Source organism: Cryptomeria japonica, chromosome 1 (genome assembly GCF_030272615.1).
Source record: "Cryptomeria japonica chromosome 1, Sugi_1.0, whole genome shotgun sequence".
NCBI lineage: Eukaryota > Viridiplantae > Streptophyta > Pinopsida > Cupressales > Cupressaceae > Cryptomeria > Cryptomeria japonica.
In genome coordinates, this window is record NC_081405.1 from 73,728,339 (window position 1) to 73,752,362 (window position 24,024).

A 24,024-nucleotide genomic window follows, 5' to 3' on the forward strand; every position below is an offset into this window, starting at 1 on the left:
GTATATATTATGATGGAGTTTGATTCTAATAGGTAAGTACAATAATCGAAAGTGCAAGCCTTTAGATATCGATCTCCTTCATTTAGCAGTCTTGCAAATACGTTATGCACTAAGTTGTGTTCCCTTCACATAAGCAGCAACCTGCACTCAAGAGTTCATTGTCATATAGTTTAGTGTGAACCAAGTATTAGAAAAAATAAAAACTACTCACATATCTAATCTGATCCAAACTTTAACAATATCTGCTGTAGTTCACCCTTATCTGGTCCTTATTCACTGACTTCTGATCTAATACGCTCTTTATTCTGCTGTTAAATTGTTTTGAGTGATGTGAAAATGATTCTCTCATCTTGCATATATAGGCGCTCGACATAACAATTGCTTCCTCTTGACAAGGGTCGGCTAGGTCATGCATTTTATTGTGTTTTTCAACATCCAAATCACCTCCATTTCAAGTCGGCTCCTTCACATAGACTTTTGCAGACTTTTGCATTTTAGAATTGACTTTTGGAGGGAATTTTATGTCCTTCAATTAAGGTCGGCCTCCTTGCATTATCTTTGCACTTTATCTAAGGAATGGAGGGAAATTGCGACTCAATAATCCCATAACAAAAATATGCAATTTAATAATCTCTAACATTGGGGCCCCAAATTTTTTTGAGAGTCCTCTTTGTCCAAGCTAAAACAGCCATCATATCAAAACATGGATATCCTCCGCAAGAATCTTCCCAAAATAAAGCAGTCCACCCATCATGGATATCCCAAGTTAGACAATCTGTTATAATTGATTGGCAATTTCTCATTATATTCCGAAGACAAGAGGACAATCCTGAAGGGATGGTGTTAGAATATAAGCCAATTGTCCTGCAAGACATGGTAGCAGATTCTAAGCTAATTCCCATGAGAGATGGTAGCAATGGCAATTGAGATCTTAAAAAAACAATGGTCACAAGGGATGTTGAGCATCTTTAGCTAATATCTTCTGAGATGTGATAGCCATATTGAATCTATTAGAATGGATAGCAAATTGTGTTACTTTGTGGAATTATATTTAAATTGTTAATGCATTATAGCTTCGGTAAGATAAATGATTGAATGAGAGATAAATGAAGTCTCTCATTCAATCATTTATCCTATTAATAAACTATGATGAAAAACTTCAAGCTATTGTTCCTTCATTTGATGATCATTCTTCATTTGTATATGTTCAATCTACTTAGTTCGATCAAATGCTTAAACTATCGATAAGCATATCATAGCATAGAATACCGATTAAATTCGGTTTGCATTATAACTGTGATCACCGATTATTATCGGGCTAACCCATGTATTCCGATTTATATCGGTTGATATATTAAACAGTGAACAATAATGGTTATCGGGATTAACTAGTATACACCGATTGTTATCGGGTGCCAAATTAAGCATACACCGATTGGTATCGGATGATTAGTTAAGTGTACACCGATTGGTATCGGGTAGCAAGTTAAGTGTAAACCAATTGGTATCGGGTAGCAAGTAAAGTATACACCGATTGGTATCGGGCTGTTAATTAAGTAAACACTGATTGGTAATTGTAACAATGAGTCAAAGGGTGCGATCAAGTAATGTCTTGATCAGTCATGTCTAAAAGACATGACCAGTCAAGGCATTGCTTGATCCTCCCTGCTTGCATATACATAACAATCGGCATTTGTGAGAAGGACATCGAAATCAATAAATGCTCCTCTCACCTGCAATATAAAAGAAGATAATCAGACTTATCATATTAAATAGATAATACATAGATAGAAGTAAAGATAACCTAGAATATAACTTGCATTTTGAATTGAGAATTGAATAACATTTACATAAATTGCATTTCATATATGTTGAGTACAACTGGGTGATGCAGACGAGTTCGGCTAAGATTCAAAAGAAGTGATGCCTCTTTCTTGAAGAAAGTGCCCACTCATTCCTTACCATTACATTTTTTATTACTGACTTGTCTCAAGTGTCAAGATGACTTTATTACTCACTTGTGTGGTATATAGTGTTTCTCTGAGTTTTAGATATGATAGGACATGGTTTTGGGAATGGCTACAAAACTTGGATTTTGAGGAGGCAGCAGGGCAGAAAATAGAATGGTATAGGTAAATTTATTTTTAACTTTTTAAAATATAAATAATTTAACAAAGAAATACAAGCTGAACATTTTTAGTGAACATTAGAAATTTAAATATATCTACTAAAAATTTAAACATGATCCCACAAAGAGCATTTAACTCTTGAAAACTTCTCTATAATTGAAAGGGAGCAACTATGTAGCTGTGTGTGAGTCAATGTAAATATGAAATGCACTCGATAAATAATCTTTTCTTCTGAGCACCTCCTGGTTGCCATTTGAATAAATCTTTGACCACCACCAATAAGATGAGATCAAGAATTTGTTTTTCATTAGTGGTTGTATTTTATTATTTGCTTCTAATCAGTGCTGCCCTCTTGTCTATGTTCTTGCTTTTACAAAGCAGAATGAATGCCAGGGAGTTGATGTCTACCACTTTGTTTGTGAATGCATTTTGGTTCAACTGGATTTTGTGAGGAAGAAAAACTGTTCATGTTGAACAAGAATAACCTTGGTAAAAAATCACATAATATGGAATGAATCTTCCCAGTTCCTGTGAGAATGGGACTGAAATCACAAGTGAATATTCCAGCAGATAAGCACTATCAATTTAGTTTCACTAAATCTGGAAAGGTATCTAGATTCTTCACTCTCCTCTATACTCCACCTGAGAAGACTTGACCTCAGTAACAACATCTGGAAACATTTTTGTGTTGTTTAAAGTTACGGGCATGAGGAGACAATGCCCTGACATCCCAGGGAGCCCATTTTGGGGGGTCAGGGGGTAGAGTATCCTGGGGACTGTCCCTAGCCCCATAATGTCCTGAACATCCACTATGGGTGTCTAGGCCCTGGAGACACATCCCTAGGGAACACTTGTCATATATCACTATCAAGATAGAGGATCTGATTGACATTGTTGAGGAAGAGAAATATCATGCCAAAATAAGAGAACAAATCATTCCCCTGCATTGTTCTAATTATGTAGGGTGTATAACCCTACATTATAATAGTATGCAGGGAATACCATCTGAAAAGAAACACATCTCTATTGTAAATCAGCCCTTATTCTTTATGTGCGGGTAATGAAACAAACCCAACTTCATTATCCTAAAATGACTCAGAAATAAAAAATCAAGGCAGTGCTAGTACCAGTACTTGACAAAATAATTCAATGCGCAATGAATATGATAAATCTTCTGGTAACTGACAGATATGTAAAATCCACTTTGAAATAAGTTTGTAAAGCATGACAACAATCAGAGTGTTTGTTCATTCAAAGAAAGCAACATGCCTGTAAGAAAAAACAACCATGTCCAGGATAATGACCAGAACATCCCCTTGCAAATCCCCCTTTTCAAACAATAATTATTCCTCGGTATATTACCATGATCTCTATCAAGTTCTAATAATAAAGAAATACAATAAATGCTCACAGTTGCAGAATTCCAGAGAACTATACTCATAAACTGCAAACAATCAATAGGAAACAAATGAAGAAGTTTAAAAATAAGTACAAATGTCAATTCATGCATTGTTGCAAAATCTTGGACCCATATATGAACCTAAACAGCAAAAACAAAGGAATTTAACATGAAACCAAACGATACTGACAGCAATTGCATCTTCATCCATGGCAGAGTTTTTGGATAAAAACCTTGTCCTTTGAATTCTTATCTAGTTTCGTCACATGAGCTTTCCCAACACTGAATATGCTACGTGAACCTCCACCTCCACCTACACCAAATCCACTTCTGCGATTTAAATAAACAAGTGTCCCAATCACAAGAGCTGTGGGAACTAATGACAGGATTTCCTGCAGCCAGGAGAGTTCTGAAACATATATTACTGGAACATAATTATGTGGATCAACTCCTAAATCTTCCTGAGCTTCTGTCAACTTGCGCTCAAATGACTCAACACTTCCAATTTCAAAATAATATTTGTAATGACTAATGTTGCCTCTGCTGACATCAGGACGAATTTCACTAGTGTTGTCTTCTTGAGAAATAGGATGAGGTGAATTCTTAACATATATCTTTGCCACAGATCTGTGAGAAACTTCAATGCGATCTACCAAACCAGGTTCCAACAGCTTATTCTTAAACTCTTGAAAGCTAATCTGCATAAGAGGTGAAAAACAGGTCAGAACATTATGTATAGACTTACGATGGATACAAACAGCACTTTCAGCCCATAATACAACAATGGAATGTGTCTTAATGGAAATTCAACTTATTGTGTTCTAAAAATATATCATCTCTACACAGTACTTTCTGCAATCAGCATATTATTTTAGTAATAGCTTACAAACACACTAAATATCTGCATTGTCTCCTTGTTAAACTTTTCAGTTATAAATAATATTGCACAAGAGACACAAAAGGATGCACAGGCTTACAGAATTAACTAAAACAAAAACAATTCAGCGAAAAAAACACCATCTCAGTATACATATTTAATAAGTGTCCTCTATGTAACAAGGCCAATAGGTACGTAAACCATCCAATCTTTTTAGTAATATGTTCAAAGTGAAAGATCTAAGACCATGCTCTACTCATGCTTGCATGTAATCCAGAGCATGTGCACGCAATTAAAAATCCAATAAGAACAGCTAAAGTATGCAGTTCATAAAACAGTAGTAACACTTTAACTCAATCTCTTAAATACAACATCAGCCAGTCATTTCCATGTTCATAATTTAAATAGCAATGAAGATGGATAGGTAGCTTAATATTTAGCAAATTCCCTCTGAAAGTATCTTACCATTCAGGTTTTATTCATCAATCCTTCCAGATCACACCCCACCTTCTTAGGGAGATTTTGATCCCATGAAAGATTAATGAGATACCAAGTGGAAAAAAGTTCCTCCACCCTCCCAATAAAACCATTTAGCTTGACTAGTCGTCTGATCTTTGAATCCTACTTTCCATGTTTCTTGGACTCCATTCATAGTTTCATTTGTTTTCTTTTCTACTACCATGTCCCCTATGATTATGGTTTTTCCTTCCACACCCATGTCTTCTAAAGAGGATAGCACTTGATCCTTTTCATTTAACAAAGATGTCATAAAGCTACAAGTAATCATAATTTAAGACTGAATTCATCTTCATGAATGGAGGAAGATTAAGTTTGAAAGCATTTTGAACCATAGCCTCCAAAATAGTGAAGTGCCCATACCTTAATGTCTTAATTTCTTAGTCTGTCCTTGCAATCCTTCTTCATCCAAGTAAAGCAAAACTTTGCCTCCTACCTTTAGTTTATATTCCTTTCAATGCTGGTCATGTTTTTGTTTATACAAGTTCTGTGTTCCTTCCAATTGTTCTTTAACTTTGAGTTAGATTTGTCTAATCTTCTCAACCAATTTTTAAGCTTTAGCCACCTCATTATCTAATCCTACTTGTTCTTCAAAAGCTACATCAAGTGGACTTGAAGGCAAACACCCCAAGCATGCCTCAAATAATTATTGATTTGTGAATGAATGAATTGCATTACTATTGACTGTTAAATGTAGGGAATTGACTCAAGCCAAGTTTTCGGACATTTACTGTTGTACCCCCTTAACGAGTTGCACCAAGGTCCTTTTGACACCCTCTATCTCACCATTTGTTTGTGGGTAAAAAGCAGTACTCTTTTTGAGACTTGTATCCATCATACTCCACAAAGTAGACAAAATTTTTGCAATAAATCTTGGATTTCTATCTGAAATTATGATGGTAGAAAGCCCAAAGTGCATCCATACACAAGAAAAGAACATATCAACAACTTCTGTTACATATGATAGTCTTTTTGCAAGGTGTTCCAATACACATTTTACTGACTCTATTAACTACTACAACTAAAAATCATGCCCATGTCTAGTCATAGGCAATCCTCCTACAAAGTCCACAGAAATGCTTTCCCATTGCTTTGTGGGGAGTGGAAGAGGCATAGACATTCCTTCTTTCCTTGTCTTAGATTTGCTAGTGCAACACAATTCACAACCTCTAACAAACCTTGCTACTTCCTTCTACATTTTGGGCCAAAACACATAACTTTCCAAATGAGTTTTAAGTTCTTTGTACCCCCCAAAGTCTACATCATTTTCATATGTCTAAATAAGCCTCTTTTGTTAAAGGTTCCATATATGTAACCATTGTTATAGCTGAAACGGGTGGTATAGATAACAAATTTGCCACTACATTACTACTACCCCTTTTGAATTTGATCACCAATGAAATTGTTGTAAGAATTCCATTCACTCGTATTGATTTGTTGTAATTTATTTTGTGCTTGTAAATATTGTAGAGACCGATGATCAATGAGCAGTGTAATTTCTTTACCAAACAAGTAATTTCTCAATTTTTAAATGGATTGAACTAGCGCAAACAATTCTTTATCATAAACCAAATATCCTCTAACTATTGAAGTAAAAATCTAACAATGATAACAAACAGGTTTAACACCTTCAAGCGAGATAGCACCCATAGCATATTTCACTAGCATCAAATATATTTCAAAAGGCTCTTGCAAATCAGGAGAGCAAGCACAAGAGCATGACTAGCTTGAACTTTAATTAGTCCCTTCCCTTGGCTAGAATTTGATGCAAAAGAGGGCATATAAAGGAAAAAACAAGATAATAAATCTTCATGTATTGTGCAGCCAACTCCTAGTCTCAATAGCACTCTTAGGTGTAGGCAAATTTGAAATCACTTCAACCTTTGAGGGATCTATTACTAATTACTCTTCTCCTACGACATGCCCCAAATAGACTAAGATTTCTTTCCAAATTTACACTTCTCATGTTACATAGCAATTGTTTCTCTTTTGGCATTTGCAAGACCCTTTAATGTACATAAGATTTTCCCAAGTAGCATTGAAAATTAGGATATCATCTAGATGGACATTTACACAACTACCTATAAAGTCTTTTAACATGTCATTTATTAATATCATAGAAATTATTGGTGCATTACTTAAGACCAAAAGGAAGTACCAATTACCGACTGTTCATACAATTCCTGCTTAGTTTTCAATGCAATCTTCCAAGTATCTTCTTCTTCATATGCACCTGACAATAGCTTAATTTAAGATCCAATTTAGCAAAATATTTAATATGCCTAAATTGGTCTAACATAATATCTATCCTTGGAAAAGGATTATCCATGTTTTACGGTGATCCTATTTCGAGCCTTCTAGTCAAAACACATCCTCTAAGAACCATTCTTCTTTCATACTATTAGTATAGGTGAAGCATTTGGGCATATGACCCCTTGTTCAATCAAAACTCCTAAAGTTATTTCTAGATCACAACGCTCTCTAGTAGAGATTGTTATAATGAAGCAATGTTTCATCAAGGAAATTCTACTAGGAGTTGAATCTCACATTCCACCTCCCTTGTCAATGGCAATCCCTTTCGTTCCCAAAACACTTCTTCCATGCCTTTGAGTTGGTCATAGTAGAAAATCCCAATCCATCACCTTTTTAGTCTTTGAACAAAAATATACAGAATTGGTTGGTTTCTTGAATTAGTTTCATTGCTTGATTAGAACTTACCATGCTTACTTTTACCTTGCTTTAGTGTCCTTTGCCTATGTTTTTTATTCCATCCTAAAACAACTTGTACTTGTTAGCCATTCTCATGAAAATTGCATCCTTGTCATATCAATAAGGACTTCCGAGAACTATCACAAAAACATTAAGAGAAATAACATTAAAACAACCTCGCCTATATACAGTGCATTTATTCCAAATTTGAACTTGCACTGCTTTGTTTTTAAGATCAATTAGAGGGGGTTCTATAGGGGACCTTGCTCTTGAATTGTGAGGGTTTGTTCACAAGACCCAAATCCATACAATTCATTTGTGGGGATACCATTTAACTAATACTCTACTAGTTAGAGATACCATTATAGTTCATTTCAAACTACTAGTACTCCTATGCTCTTGTGGCTTGAACACCTCACCTTCATCTCGCCTCCATTCTTCGTCTATAAGGCATCCATTTCAGAATTCTCCACCTTTTGCTCCTATAGCTTGAATGCTTTTTTCTTCTATCTGTTAAAGTTTGGATCAGATTAGATATGTGAGTAGTTTTTATTTTTCTAATACTTGGTTCACACTAAACTATATGACAATGAGCTCTTGAGTGCAGGTTGCTGCTTATGTGAAGGGAACACAACTTAATGCATAACGTATTTGCAAGACTGCTAAATGAAGGAGATCGATATCTAAAGGCTTCCACTTTCGATTACTGTACTTACATATTAGAATCGAACTCCATCATAATATATACCTTACGGTATAGGCATGTCAATGGACAGACATGCCTCTACGTACATGGAGACATGTCGATGAATAGACATGCCTCCACGTACATGGAGACATGTCTCTTCATTGAGATGCCTCTTAACATACCGAAAGTAATAATCTGATTTGCAAGACAACGATTCTCCTAATCGTTTGTTATCGGTTTGCTAATAGACAACGATTCTCCTAATCGTTTGTTATCGGTTAACAATAGATAACGATTCTCATAATCGTTGGTTATCAGATAACAATAGATAATGATTCTCATAATCGTTGTTTATCACTGTTATTTGCAAGTAACGATTCTCATAATCGTTTTTGGAAGGAGATCGACTATTGTCGATATACACAGCGATAAATGATATTGAACTATAAATGTGGAGAATCGATTTATATTGATCATTTCATTTGATCAATATAATCGATACTTGTATAGATACAGTGCTCATATTCAATTTGGTATATACAATATGATTAATGTAAATTATGTATATATAAATATTCATATCTATAATAATAGTAAGAACACTTATTATTATTACATATATTAATATGTATATATTCATATCAACTATAATCAGCATTAATTATATGATTTTATGAGACTACTCCAACCGAAGCTATAAATCATCAACACTATCCACTCATACAAGGCAACCACTCATATTCCTCCTTGCTTCCCTCCCTCATCATCTTGAGCCTACTGCAAACTATCATTGGAGCAAGAATATCACTCCAGCACATCCTTTCAGCACTAAGATGTCCTTGGGGAGAATTGATTCTTGGTCTCCAACGTGGAATCCAAGTGGTCCTACCAACTAACCACAACCACTTTGACAACTTGCATGGTTTTGTTACCTATATTTCTACACCCTTTTCCATTCATTGCAATGGGTATGGATGAGGGTGCTCATCAATTTTCAGACGAAGTTTCTAAACCACATTTTCTGAAATTATATTGCACTATGGACCAGGATTTACCAATGCATTAACCCTATATTTTGGATCAATAAGGGTCCTCATCAATTTTCAGACCAAGCTTCTCAACCATATTTTCTCAAATTAGATTGCAGTATGAATCGGGATCTACCAATTCATTGACCCTGGATCTCATTACTTGCAATTTCAAAATGAAAAGTTTATTCATCTCTTCCTTCAGTGTTGGTAGCTACAGATCACATTTGAAATATCTTCTATTTCAATTCCCTATTTTTAGATTGTTAGCATAGATTTCTTTGAATCCTCCTTTTCTTTTTCTTTATTTTTATTCTTAGGATGTAGTTTATTATGAAATGTCCAACACTTTGAACTAACATGCCCATATATTTGCAATGGCTTCAGTAATTCTTTACCAGGACAAATTCATCTATAAAATCTTCTACTTTTTAGAATTTAGTAATCAAAAAATTATTTCTACTTCTAATTGCTTGAATCAAATGAAGTTTATTAACAAGTAGCAAGATTGTCAGCATAAACAAAATTTCAACTTGTAAAATGGAAAATCTAAAAAACTCTCTCAAATTCCTATGAGGGGAAAACTAGACTGAGTGGTAGTGGCAACACCCTTGGTACCTTATTTAACTACTTGGAAGTACACCTAGTGGTTGCAGCAATGGCTGCCCTCTACTTTCTATCCATCTATCTAAAATTTCCTTGCTCACTACATTATTTCCAAATCCTCAGTGATCCAAACAATTGCTTCAATCTCCTTTAATAGGTGTAGATATTAGACTACAGTCATTGATCCTTAATTTTTCCATAAGTATTTTGGCATACTACTTAATTTGTGATACAAAGACAGCACAATGGAGTTGCAAAAATTCTACACCTAGAAAATAATATAGAAGACTTAAATCTGTTATATTGAAAAAATAAAACAAATATCAGATTTTTCTTTTTATATAACATTGGCCCTGCTACCAATAATGGCAAAATCATTGACATAGTCAATCAGAACAACCATGTCATCACAATTGTTTTTGATATAGAGATTAGGATCTTCTAAATCCTAAATCTCTAAGATGCTGATAAATCGTGATATATCAAGCTCCAGAATATTGCTTAAGCCCATACAAGGACTCGATCAATCTACAAATCAAATGTTCTTAGCAATAACTAGGAATCCTTGCAATTGAATTATATGGACCTCCTTCACCAAGTCTTCAGCAAGGAAGGCACTTTTAACATCCATTTGATATGCCATCCATAAAAACCAAGTTGCAATGGAGATAATCAACTAAAAGGTTACCATATATGTAGTGGGGCAAAAGCATCTTCATTGTCTAGCCCTTCCTACTATCCACATCCCTCAATGCCAAGCTGATCTTTGTACTTGTACAAAGAAACATTTGATTTCAATTTTACCTTGTAAACTCATTTACAAACATCAAGCTCCTTCCCTTGGGGTATTTTGAGCAACATCAAAGTCTTGTTTTCTATCAAGACCTCAAACTCCACCTTCATGTCAAATTCTCATTCAAACTTTCCTTTGGCTTAATCATATGGGTTAGGTTCAAATAACTTCATGCAATCCCCACCTATCCTCCCTTTCTGTGCAAAAGAAGTGTATGTAAGCACCAATTATCAATGAACAAAATGTTAAAACAGCAGTTGACCCATTATCTAATACATCTTGAACACAGCTAGATTCACAAGAAGTGCTTAAGTGCTACTCACATGCCCATTCAGATGTACGTAACTCACCCTTTCCCTTTTCAAAATCAAGTAAATGAATGGTGGTGAAGCTTCTTGTGAAAGCTATTATTTCTTTGATTCTTGTTTTTTATGATGCGTTCCTCTCCCTTTTTTCTTGGTGGCTCATTCTTGCACTTTTCATGTTTTTAAAGAAGCTCTAGATGGAGTATCCAACACTTTCCATCCCAATGCATTTCATTCTTGTACACAAAGTCAAATCAATGGGCTTTTTATCTCCTTGGAGTGTCTTAGACTCTTGACCTTTCTTTTCCCTTTAGCTTGGAGTGTGGTTTCTTCTCTTTTCATCCTTGCTATGGAACTCAAGCTCCATAGTTGTATTTGCCTTGCAAATTATCTTGCAATGTTCACTTCTCCCACAACTAGTACAAGTAGTGACCTACATTCTTATGCAATATGTCATTCCTTCTTGCAATTTAAACAAAAGATGGATACTTTTTTACCTTTGGTATACCATCTTTGATTTTCCACATGCATGCCTCTTTCCTAGACCCAGCTAGTGGTGAAGTAGGTGCCATGCCTTCTCCCAATTTCTTCTTTGTATTTTTTATCCTCCCTTAGCTAAAGGTAGCTGTCTTTGAAGGCTCTTTTTTGCTCTCTTGAGGTAGAATCTTGCTCTTCTCTACTACCTCTGATTGCTGCTCATACTTAAGAGACAACCAAAAGGCATATTGACACTTCAGAAAACATAATTTTAGTGGTATATTTTGCTTCCTCAAACTATCTTTGCTTGGTATGTGCTGTAGACTCCTTTGAGCATTCACCAATCTCTGTGCTCCCATATCCAAGTCCCTCATCTTGAGGTATGTCATCAACTATAACAGATTGGGGTATTTCTTGGCCTTCCTTGCCAAGTCCTCTTCTGTCATAGCACATCCATGTTAACAAATTGTAGCCTATACCCCTGTTATACTTTTCAAACTTGCCAATGGATTTATCATATATAATAACTTGAAAGAAGAGAAAGAAAACATTTTGATGAGTTCCTGTTTTGTATACCTCATTTGGTGTTTTCTCTTTTGGACTAAAGGCTAGTCCTCTTCCCTTTGTAGGTTCCTCTCTTCTCTACTCCATGTTGGAACTTTGGCACTAATTATCCTTATCAAGTTTTATTGTACTTGGTAAAGGATTCAATGTAGAATTCTCCTTGGTTCTCTTTGCTAGCTTGAAACTTTTCAAATCTCTTTTCAAAGTGGTGCAATTCCTTCCAGAGAGCTCTATTCTCTTCTTGCAGCTTTGCATTAGATGTTTGGGGATCCTCAAGCTTCTTTTTGAGTGATTTTGTCATGGTTGAATTGTGTGACCAATAATTCTTGTACACCTTGTCAAAGATCTGAAAAAATGGTTATACTCACTCATCTCCGTCACCAAAATCCTTGAAAAATTTGCTGCTCAAATACCAATCGATCATTAATAGACTACACAAAGTACAAAACTATGCTTGAGAATTACTGATGCCATGCTACTTGAATTTCTATTCAAATGATGGTGGAATTATTCAAAATTCTAGATTTAGAATATACAAAGCATAACCAAAAATAAACACAAGCATAGAGAAACATAGATTTTTATCCTAGAAACCTCAAGTAGAGGAAAACCAATTCGAAGTAGCAATTGCACATCTTCCAAGCATTTCCTTGGAATGAAAACAATTATAAGTGTGAGAAAATCACTCCATACATTTCCTATCTTCCTACCACTCTCTAGCTTCAAATACTATAGCATTCTCAAATCGTGTATTCTGCCTGGAATTTCATTTTAATGTATTGCATTCACTCTTTCAGCATGTGCTTTGCAATTTTGTAGATTGTTCGTCCCAACTGACGATAGATTCACTATGGAATGCCTCTCATACTCCAACCCAACCTCCTTTGGAAAGTCCCTACCACACTCTAGAGAGGGAATTGGAAGAACAAACATCAAATTGTTCACTTCACATTCTTGTTTCTGTAATTATGACAAAACCTCCTCTTCATCCAGATCAGCAATCTAGTAACTACCTGTTGTGACATTTTCACACATCGCCCCATTGGAAATGGGGACCCCCCACTTTTTGCTTAGGCTTAGGTGTTTAGTTAGGTCATCTTAGCTTGGTGACTTTTGTAGCTATTAGCCCTTGCCTATGAGGAATGAATATGTCTTGTCAAGTCGGGATTGAGGTTGTGTTGTCAACCTTGTCAAGGTAGTTAATGTTGTTGAAGGTTGTCAATTTGCAAGTTAAGAGGGCACTAGGGGTTCGAGATGGCATGAACTAGGGTTTTGATGTGAAACCTAACAAATGCATGAGTTTACTCAAAAGATCGATCTTGATAAATGTTAAGCTTAACAATTTCAATTTTGTATTGTAAAGATATCTAATTTGGCCGATCAAGTCTCAAATTGTAAAGCAAGTCAATTTCACCACTCAAGCTTTGCACTGCAAAGGTCTTCAACTACAAAGGTGTCTCCAAAATCCGCCTTGATGACAAGTTGCAAAGGTCACCCGATTGGTCGACAAAGGAAGTGAATTGCAAAGCTAGTTAAGATTGGTTGATCAAGTGATTGACTTGCAAAGGTGCCTCTGAAATCCAACTTGATGTTCAACTTGCAATGATACCTCAATTTGCCGCCTAGAAGATGAATTGCAAAGGTGAGTGCAAAATCTGCCATCTTGATTAAGTTGCAATGGTCACCCAGATATCCGCCAAAAGCAAATCCTGCAATGCCCTTTCAAATTTCCGCCTAGGTGAAGAGTTGCAATACTCATTCAAAAGGTCGCTTAAGAGCAAAACTTGCAATGGGGTCATGAAATGCTGCCAAGTATAGAGAGTTGCAATGCTTCTTTAAAATTCTGACTTGATGGTTGAGTTGCAATGACCTCCTAAAATGCCGCCTTGAGATGAAGTTGCAAAGGTGTCTCAAAATGATCGCCTCAAACAAATGTTGCAAGGGTGTTGTCAAATGCCTCCATGATGATCAACATGCAAAGGTCCTTCAAATTGCCACCCAAAGGAAAGAAAGGCAAAGGTCTTTAGAATTGTCACCAAAATCAACACTTGCAAAGAGGAGTTAAAATTCCAACTTGAAGCATAAGTTGCAATGGGGATTCAAATTTCCACCAAGGTAATCAAGTGGCAATGATCCTCCAAAAAGTCACCAATAGCAAATGTTGCAAAGGAGGGCTAGAATTCCGACTTAAGATAAACTTACAATGCTATTCAAAAATTTCGACTTGGTGTTTGATTGCAAAAGGTCCCTGAAATTGCCGACTTCATCTTAGCATACAATGGTCTTCTAAATAGCCGCTAAGGTCAAAAGTTGCAATGACCCCCTAGAAAGCCGCCCTCATGAGGAATTGCAATGGTCACTCCAAAAGCCGCCAAAATGTTCAAATGCAAAGGTGGTGTAAAATGTCGACAAGGGAGTTGAATTGCAAAGGTCACTAAAAATATTGCCCAAGGTATTAGCTTGCAATGGTCTTATCAAAAGCCGATGAAGTCAAAAGTTGCAATGGTGTCCTAAATTTCCGCCAAGATCTTAACTTGCAATGGTCACTTCAAAAGCCGCCTCAAGGGCTTAGTTGCAATGACCCCTTAAATTTTCGCCTTGATCAATGCTTGCAATGACCCCATGAAATTCCACCCAAGGCATTAGTTGCAATGGTCATCAAAATGTCCGCCTTGAACTTGCAATGCTACCCTAAAAAGCCGCCAAAGTTATAAAGATCAAAAAAACAATATTATGAGCAACAAAATGCAAAGTCGGCCTTCATAGTGGAGAGCGCTTAGCACAAAAACAAATTTAAATTTTTTTTAAAAAAGGAGTGCAAGTCGGCCTAAGAGATTTGAGATGAGGGGACACACCCCTAAACCCCAACACCTATATAAGAGGGTGGTGATCTTCATTCTTAAGCATCAATTAAAGCAATCAATTACAAGCAGCTCTGCAATTCAAGAAGACAGCGAACTACATAAGGAGGATTTTCTGATTTTCAAGAAAGGCAAACCCCTTCTACATCAGCGATTGTGAAGAAGACATCAACTTCAAGACAACATTCAGATTTACAATCGAGAAGGGCGAATTTGTTTCATTAGCAAAATGAATCTGATCATTACACATTTGTAAGGAGGGAGAAATCAATTTGATATTCAAATCTGCACCTCTGAAAATCACAATTTTGAAGGCAAAGTTCTCTACAAGTAGAGATTTTAAACGTTGATCATTTCATTGATCAAACACTCATCTGCAAGAGGATAATTTTAATATAACAGCAATTTTGGAAAAAAGATTTGATCATTTCATTGATCAAACACACAGTGACAAGGAGAATGGAATCAGTTTGAAGATCATTATTCTAATTTTAAAGGCATTTTCAGATCAGAATCTCTGTGTAATCAACCCTACATTTGAATATAAAAGGTGGAATGAGATCTCCAAACATGTGACTCGGACCGTTGAGCACTTCAAAATCAGATATAGAAATGAAAGATATAATCACCATCTCATCATCGTTTTGAGGGTATACCAAATTGTAGGTTTGTGAAACCTATCCATATGTGTTTAATACTATCTTGCTTATTTTGCAGGTAACAAAGGATGAGTCATGAAATCAAGGTCAAGGCATTAGTCAAAAAGAAAGATAACTTACATGATGAAAGAATGTTTTACAATCTTGAATTCCCTTCGGGAATCCAAGAATCAAAGCCAGTACATTGAGTCTAATCCCACCAAGTGTATCATGAGCAAGGAAGATCAATCAAGGTCATCATACAGCCTACATCAAACATGATCAAGGAAGCACATAGTTTCAGAAGTGTTAATCAAAGTTCGCTTCTCATCATCATCACATTCAACAAACTCGATAATGTTGAGTATCAAGAGATATTACTCAATACTCATTCATGATGATGAATCAAGTCTACAAGCAAGTTGTGGTGGCATCCCAATCACTACTACACCAATTAAAGGAGGTCTTGCATCAGCATGTCTTGATTCAATGAACCAAGCTCACCCAAGGGGGCACAAACTCCAATGCACCTACCCCCACTATCTATTGGTCGAGTATTCTAAAGAGGACATTTGTCAAAGCATTGTAATTATTTCATTGGCCAAAATAAAGTTTGTTGTAACAAACCCTAATTAGGGTTTCATTGTAAAATCCTGGCCGTTGATGGGGTTTGATCCTGGCCACTCATTGTAATGAGCTCTCTCTATAAAGCTTAAGCTCTTCATTTGTAAGGGTTAATAGTAAATAGGAAATAGAATAGATAGCTAAGAGTCAATAGTGAATAGTTGATAGATATTAGATAGCAAGCAGTTAGAATAGATTAGGAGAAGGAGGAATTGTTGTTGAAGCTTGTAAATGGAAGTACTCTTTTCATTGAAGATATGGTGAAATATGTTATTTCAACACGCTACATGGTTTCTATTTCTCATTTACTTCCATGTTGATTAGATTGAATGGAGGAAATTGTTGAATTCATTTGCGTGGAATCCATTTAGTCCATACCACTAGCCTCTTGTTGATTGTAAGTGTGTCTTGCGTGGTCAACTGGAATGATATGAGCTTAACTTCCAAATCGTTAAATATCCATCGTTTATGTATTAACTTGAATGGTAATCAATGTTTGATGATAATGATTTGAACATCTTTGAATTGCACCTTAGAAGATTGCACTAAGATTGTGTCAAATTGTTCAGTTTGATGGTGAGACCTCGCCCAGTAGGATTCCATCGAATCATTCATTCTTCTCATGCATTCTTAGGATTAGAATAGACTCCCTAAACCCCATACCTTTTGCTCTTTCTTTATTCTCCAATCAAATAGTTAGAATCTAAGTTCCAGCGATTCAAGCATTCAACAATTCAACATAAGTCCCCTTGTGATTCCAGCATAATCACATCAAACCATTGAGCTTATCCACACGTCGTGACCCGACATGCATGAACCTTGGAGTTGTCTCAAGTGATCCTTATGTGAATCTTCAGCATTTGACTACCTTTGTTCAAGAGAGGATAAGATACTTTTGGGTATTTTATTATGTGTTCGCATGTGCATGAAAAACACATCAACACTACCCCCTATCAAAACCGTGGTTTCATACTTTTGGTTCCTAGGATGTGGTTCTACTGCCTAAAAAATTTCAAATGACTCCATCTGCTGATGTATCATCTTTTCCCAGATCCTTACAAATCAACAAGAAGTCAAAGGATGTCCCACATATCTATTGAAAGTGAGGAAGTAATGAATTAGAGGTGTATGTTTGGAAAAGGTAACTGAGTAAGGAGATGCTATGGTTTACTATGGTTTACCTCTTCCAAGCATTGTGAAGTTAGCTGCATAAATTTTTTTGTCAGGTAGGTTTGTAGAAGCCTGCTGCAAGCAGTAACTCAAGTTTTGGCTGGTGGAGAAAATATAAGCAGTTAATTAAATTGGTAGCATTTTGGCTCCTTCAATTTCATCCATTGACAGTGTCATTTTGGTAGAGCAGCTGTTCGTTGGATGTTAGCTGTTGGAAAAGTTGTTGAAAAGATAAGGTTGCAAACCAACCAGCAATGAAAGATTCGTGTTGCTTCTATTTAGTCATTGCTAATTACCTATGATTGTAGTAGTTTAATTGCTCCATCTTTCTTGCATATGAAAATATGTCACTGCTATCTTTCCTGCACATACAATGCACTTCAAATTTTATTGGTCACTACTGTCAGAAATATTCTAGTATTTTTTTATACAAAAGCCCTAACTTTTAACAATGGGATTGGGAACCTCATCAGCATTGCAAATGTGATTTTCTCCTCGTGTGAAGCAGTAAACTGGGAGTTATAATTCCAACATCCACATCCAACTATCCCTTTTTTCTGCACCAATCATTCTTTGGAATTTCACTATTAAATGAACTTTAACAGCATAAGGACCTAGAAACAGAAGCTTTGGCCATTAAGTTATGGATGCAGGAGGTTCTAACTGCAGACTTAAATAACTGAATCAACAGTAAAAGGCATTACCCTGCTTCCCTAATTTATCTTCAAGCAATCAGACATGAGTGAAGAAAAGTTTGGTTAACTTAAATGTACAAATGGTATTCTTACAAGCTCCACAAATTGCAGAATTAAATCAACGAATCAACTGTAAAAGGCATTACCCTGCTTCCCTAATGTATTTTCTAACAATCATACACGAGTAAAGAAAAGTTCAGTTATTAAATGTGCCAATGGTATTCAAGCAAGCTCCATGATGACCATCTTCCATAACTGATTGACAACATAGACACTGTCATTCACACGTCTTGTTGTAAGAAGACAAGTTAGATAGTCCACGCTGATATATTTCCAAGGACTCACAGGTGCCGCCAATGGATTGTGCATATCAAGTTTCAATTTGCAGGCTTGCAATGTTGCATGGAATATCATGATTTGATGTGCATCTCTATATCGCAATGCATGTTCAACTTCTTACTCATGCCAAAATGTCCAGCTGATTATGACTATTGTGGCTCCCATAGAAGCCATCTGCACAGTGCACCAGATTGCAGAAACAAATGTCCATGCCAGTTAAACAACTTGTAAAAATGGTAATATTCTGGGACAGATTGCAAAAGATAGTTGTAAATCTGCTTGAAATCTTGATAAGTGAAAATGGAGATCCAGCTGTCTCAACTTTGACACCAAGTATCCAGCACTGTGGAACAAAGCAAGAGATTTATAACAGGAAAACATTCACAGCAATGTTTGAACTTCACTGGTACATTAAGCTCCCTGAGAATTATGACTAATCAGCCAGAAACTTTATAGCCATAGGCTATTTGAGAATTGAAAATTTAAATAAGTAATTCAAGGCTGCACATCAATTCCAAAATTCAACCACACTTAAAATTTAAAATAGCATATCTGGCAAAGCAACTATGATAACGATTTCAAAGACAATTTTAATGTAGTATATAGTATATACATTCAGTGCAAAAGCTATAAGATAGTATAAAAACCAAATCATGTTTTGCAAGGTAACAAAACAGAAATTGAAATGTCCATGCAATATCTCAAAAAATTAACATAAGTCTGAAAGGCTCAAAACAGAATGTATGAAATCAAACCGACTGTTATGAGTTTACAGCTTTATCATAATGCCAGTCAAGATATAAAATACAAATAAATGACAATTCACATTGTTACCTCTTGCTGATCACGACCATTGAAATTCATATACGCAGAAACTGCAGCAATGCCCACTATTAAATACAAATAATTCTGAAGTTGATTCGCAGGTGCTTTATATTGAAAAAACGTTTTAGGTTCTTCATGTTTTGAGTTTTCTGCAGCAGCAACATTAACATTGTTAAATAAAACAACAGCTTCTTTGTTAAATTCATGAAAAGATTTCACAAAAAGTACATACACCATACCATTTCCCAGAATTTGAATTGAGGCATTACATTTTGCATCCTTGAATATTATTCAAAGCATATTAAGATTTTGTAAAGCATATATTACTAAATTATCATGGGAAAAGTTGTAAATGGAATTCCCATTCCTGATTTCTATTTTGAGAATATTAATTTGGTTACTACAAGGGAAAGTAATCTAGCATTCTGTATAGATAATACTAATAGATATGTGTGTAATACAGGATAAGTTAGTAGTCATGTAGAGATCCATGTCAACGATCTCGGTTTAGGCACTTGAATGTGACTGAAGAATTTAAAATCACGTATCACTTTATTTTGTAATTATCTTTGTGTTACACTTGGAAGTCTCAATCAAAGAGACTCTGCTTGACCTTCTAAGTAAGCTTTCTTTGACCTACCACTTCTTGGAAGTTCTAAGTTACCAATTCGGGTATGGGTATGGATACAGATACAAGTATGGATTCGCGAGTACGGCGAAAAAAAAAAAAAAATCCCTAGGTACTGGTACGGGTACAGGTACGTCCGTACATACATACATATATATGTATGTTCAAACATTATAGACTATATCATTGTATAACTACAAGAAGAGTGATACTTATAAATCCATAATTGCCAATAAATATCAAAAAATACAATATTTTGATACCTCATTCATAAAATGCAAAAATGAAAATACTCAAGTTTCAAAATGTCATTACACAATGAAAATTCAAATTATAATTGATTTCAATATCATGTGCTTCATCAGAAGAGTCAAGGTCAATATCAACATTTGTTTCAATTTCATTTGAACCACAATCAATTGGATTGCCACTACCACTAGCTGTGTCAAGTGCAGAAGCTGGTTCAATTTCATTTTTCAAACATTTGACAAAATGCCAAATCATTAACAACACAAGGAAAGTGATTTCACAAAACCTAAGAAAACAGCTGCCACGTATGCATAATGTAAATCAACTGAAATCAATCTCAGTATTGCTGATATAAAGTTTATTAACTCTGTGTTCATATGTATAGCTCGCAAATGCAACTGAAATGATATTTAATTGCTTGCTTGCTGGCATAATCTGATAAAAAATGCTGTCACAAAGTTGTGGGAGTGAAACTGAGGTTTTAGTTTATGAAACTATGCTTGGGTACGGCCCTTTGGTACTTTCTGGATGCCTGGTTCTCTGTGAAAAGAACCCATAGAGAACCCAGGAAGAACCCAAGCCGTACCTAGGAAGAACCCAAACTGTACCAGTACCAGGACCTGAGCTAAACTAGAAGAATCCGGTTAATTAGCTTGGAACCATCCCACTTTGCCCACCTTTAGCCCTAGGCATTATCCTATGGCCACTATCTCTTGATTTGTTTAGGAATCCTCCATCAGACGACTATTTACATTTCTAGATATATCATACAGCCCCAGATGACTCTCTACATTGACTAACATGCTCTCAAGAAGATCACAACAAAAGGAATGCATCCTCTACCTTTCATTCATGACCATGTGGACTAAATTCAAGGTGCACACTGCACACTACTTCACACTACAAAGGAAAGGTTATTCACCATATTTGAGCAAGGGTCCAAGACTCCAAAGCACTCATATGTTATATAGGACATTGATCTGAATGACAGCAAATTTTCAATTTGTATAGCCAGACATTTTCTTAAAGAAAATTTGTACCTGAAAATGGAGAGTAACAGCTACTTTACTGAAACAGACAATAAACATATTTGTAAGACGTTTATCTTTAGCAAAAACTCAAACCCTGGTATCATAAAGTATTAGACAGAGCAATCCAGACAAATCCCTTGTTCTTCCAGGACAATTTCATTTTCTTTATCAAGTATGATTCCTCAAAAACAAACTTCTAAATTCCCAAATATCATATGGGTTTGTAACTGTTCCTCAAAATGCAAACTCTGGATTTATTGTATCATCAAAAATGAATTTGCCATGAACTGCAAACACACAAGAACAATATGGTCTAGCTTCCACAAGCAGAATACAGTACATAAAGTTCTGATTAACAAACACCACTATGTTCTAACAGTATATCATTTCATTCTATAGTCACCTGGAGCTGTGATGGTACTGATACTGATACAGGGTAGGGTTACATATTCAAATCAGATTACACAGGTAGATGAGTAAAGGTTGGCTATATTATATATAATTATAGTCAGCAGAAGACATTAGCACGGGAATGTGGAAATGGTCCATGTCCCTACCCTACACTAGAGCTTCTCTGTGACTGTCGAATTCATCCTAAGAAAAAGTCAAAACTGCAAGTCCGTAACAAGCACTCCACCCAAGGAAACACTAAACACATTCCAGAAACAATTCAGCCAAACCCCCATAATACAAAGTACTGAATTAAAAACTAAGAAAGTCCTCATTCTTTAATATTATGTTTGTACCAGGTTGAATGCCTTTGAACCATAGAAGCAAAAAACCCAATTATACCCGTTTTTTTGCGAATCAGTCCCGTGGACCATCTTTTACCCCAAAAAATCCCCATTTTTTGCAAACCAGTCTCATGGATGATTTATCCCCTAAAAAAACCTGTCTTTTTAAAAAAATATTGATTGCAATTTTCAACAATTTTTTCGCATTTAAATTGTGTCTAAAACCGTAATAAATCTCCTGCCAACTTAACCCTTGAAACCTACGAAATGGTGAAATATTTTATGAATAATGCAATCGCATGATATTTTTGGGGCATGTCAACAAATGGGAGCTCACCAAGATGCACATAGAAAGTGTTGTGACCACATCACACATCGCCCCATCAAGATGGGGACCCCCCTTTTTTTAAGGTTTTGCCCTCTCTAGGAGCAGTCTCTCTCTCTATGCTCTTTTCTAGTGAGTGGAGTAGATTAGATTATCAAGCGTTGCAAAGAATTGATTCGTAGATGAAGGACTCACGATTCAATAAGCTAAGCAAAGTTAAGTGAAAGAGATAAAGATGAGTCATTCATAAGGTTGCCTACCTTGCCCCAATTTGAGAACAAAGTTTTCATCAAAAACCGTCATTGGAGCGAAATTTGCAAAAATGCCTTGACCCGTCCTAGAGCGAGATTTTGTTTTAGGTCCCGTCCTTCCGAAGGTCGCAAAGTGGATTTCCTATATAGGTGTTCTTAGGGGCCGAATTGATGATGCTTTCATGTGAAGAAATTGGAAAACTTAAGGCTCAAATCGATGAGGTAAAAGGAAGTGGTGAGTTTGTCCTTGTAAAGATCCTAAGGTGAACTAGTAAGTCTTGTCCTTACCAAGGTCTTGGAGCGAAATACCTATCTTGACCTTGTCCTTCCAAAGGACATTGAGCAAACTTTTTCACTTAACCATGTACCTTGCCTCAACTTGGAACGAATCTTTTAGACCTTGTCCTTAGAGAGAGCATAAAGCGAGTTTTGTTATAGGGCCTGTCCTTCCAAGGGACATAGAGCGAATTCCATTTTGAAGTTGTCCTTAGAAAGGTCTTCGAGCAAAAATTGTCATATAGGTCTTGTCCTTCCAAAGGACGTGGAGCGAAAATATCACCATGCCTTGTCCTTGCTGAGGGTCCAGAGAGAACTTGAATATGTATCTTGGAGAAGTCTTGAAGCAAACTTTGTTTAGAATTATGAGCGTACCTTGCCATTGTCCAAGAGTAAACTTTATCATTTGAAGCTGTCCTTCCAAGGGACATTGAGTGAACAGCATTATAGACCATGTCCTTGTCAAGGACAAAGAGCGAATTTTTGATTTAGGGCCTGTCCTTCCAAAGGACAGAGGGCAAGTTTTGTCTTAGGACTTGTCCTCGCAAAGGACAGAGAGTGAACCTCATTTTGAGTCTTGTCCTTCTTAAGGTCGTAGAGCGAAATTGTCATATAGGGCCTATCCTTGGAAAGGACATAGAGCGAAATGCCTACCTTGACCTTGTCCTTACAAAGGACATAAAGCGAACTGATGTGAAAATGGTGTACCTCCCAAAGGTCATCAAGCGATTTTTTGATATAGGTCTTGTCCTTGGAAAGGACATAGAGCGAAATTATCACCTCGGCCTTCTCCTCCTTAAGGTCCTAGAGCGAATTATGTGTACCTTGCAAGAGACCTAAAGCAAAATTCAACAAGACAAGCATTTTTTGGCACCCAAACTTATTCAAAATTCGAACTGCTAAGAAGGGAGAGTCTGATCTATCAAGTCGGCCAACATCAAGGAAGACAATTTACATATTTTTTTGCATTAAACCAAGTCGGCCTTGCATCCCAAAAGACACATCTCTACCCTAAGTCGCATATATAAGAGAGGTTGAATGATCATTTTAACATCAAATCAAAACATAATTTCTCTCCAAAAGCAAATTTTGTCACCAGGTCAGCAAATCTCTTCAACTCAACAGCGAACTTCATCAAACATTAGCAGTTATAAAGGGCAAATTTCATCATTGATTGCAGGGTTAGTCTTTTGGAGAAGGCGAATTTTGTCATTTGAAGATCAAAGAGGAAGCGAATTGCACTCAGCTGGGAGCCTATCACACAGCAAACTCACCTTGGACAGCCCA

General features: G+C 36.1%; 1 protein-coding gene across 1 annotated transcript in view; it reads right to left on the reverse strand.

Moving 5' to 3' along the window:
• LOC131041877 (ATP-dependent zinc metalloprotease FTSH 3, mitochondrial) overlaps positions 1 to 24,024 on the reverse strand; it is an 83,597-nt gene that overhangs the window by 49,678 nt on the left and 9,895 nt on the right. The window contains exons 5-6 of the mRNA XM_057975102.2: positions 19,253 to 19,392; positions 3,762 to 4,226 (exon numbers count right to left, since the gene is read on the reverse strand). Coding sequence (XP_057831085.2) covers positions 3,762 to 4,226; positions 19,253 to 19,392 — 605 coding nt within the window. The remainder of the gene's footprint in view (positions 1 to 3,761; positions 4,227 to 19,252; positions 19,393 to 24,024) is intronic.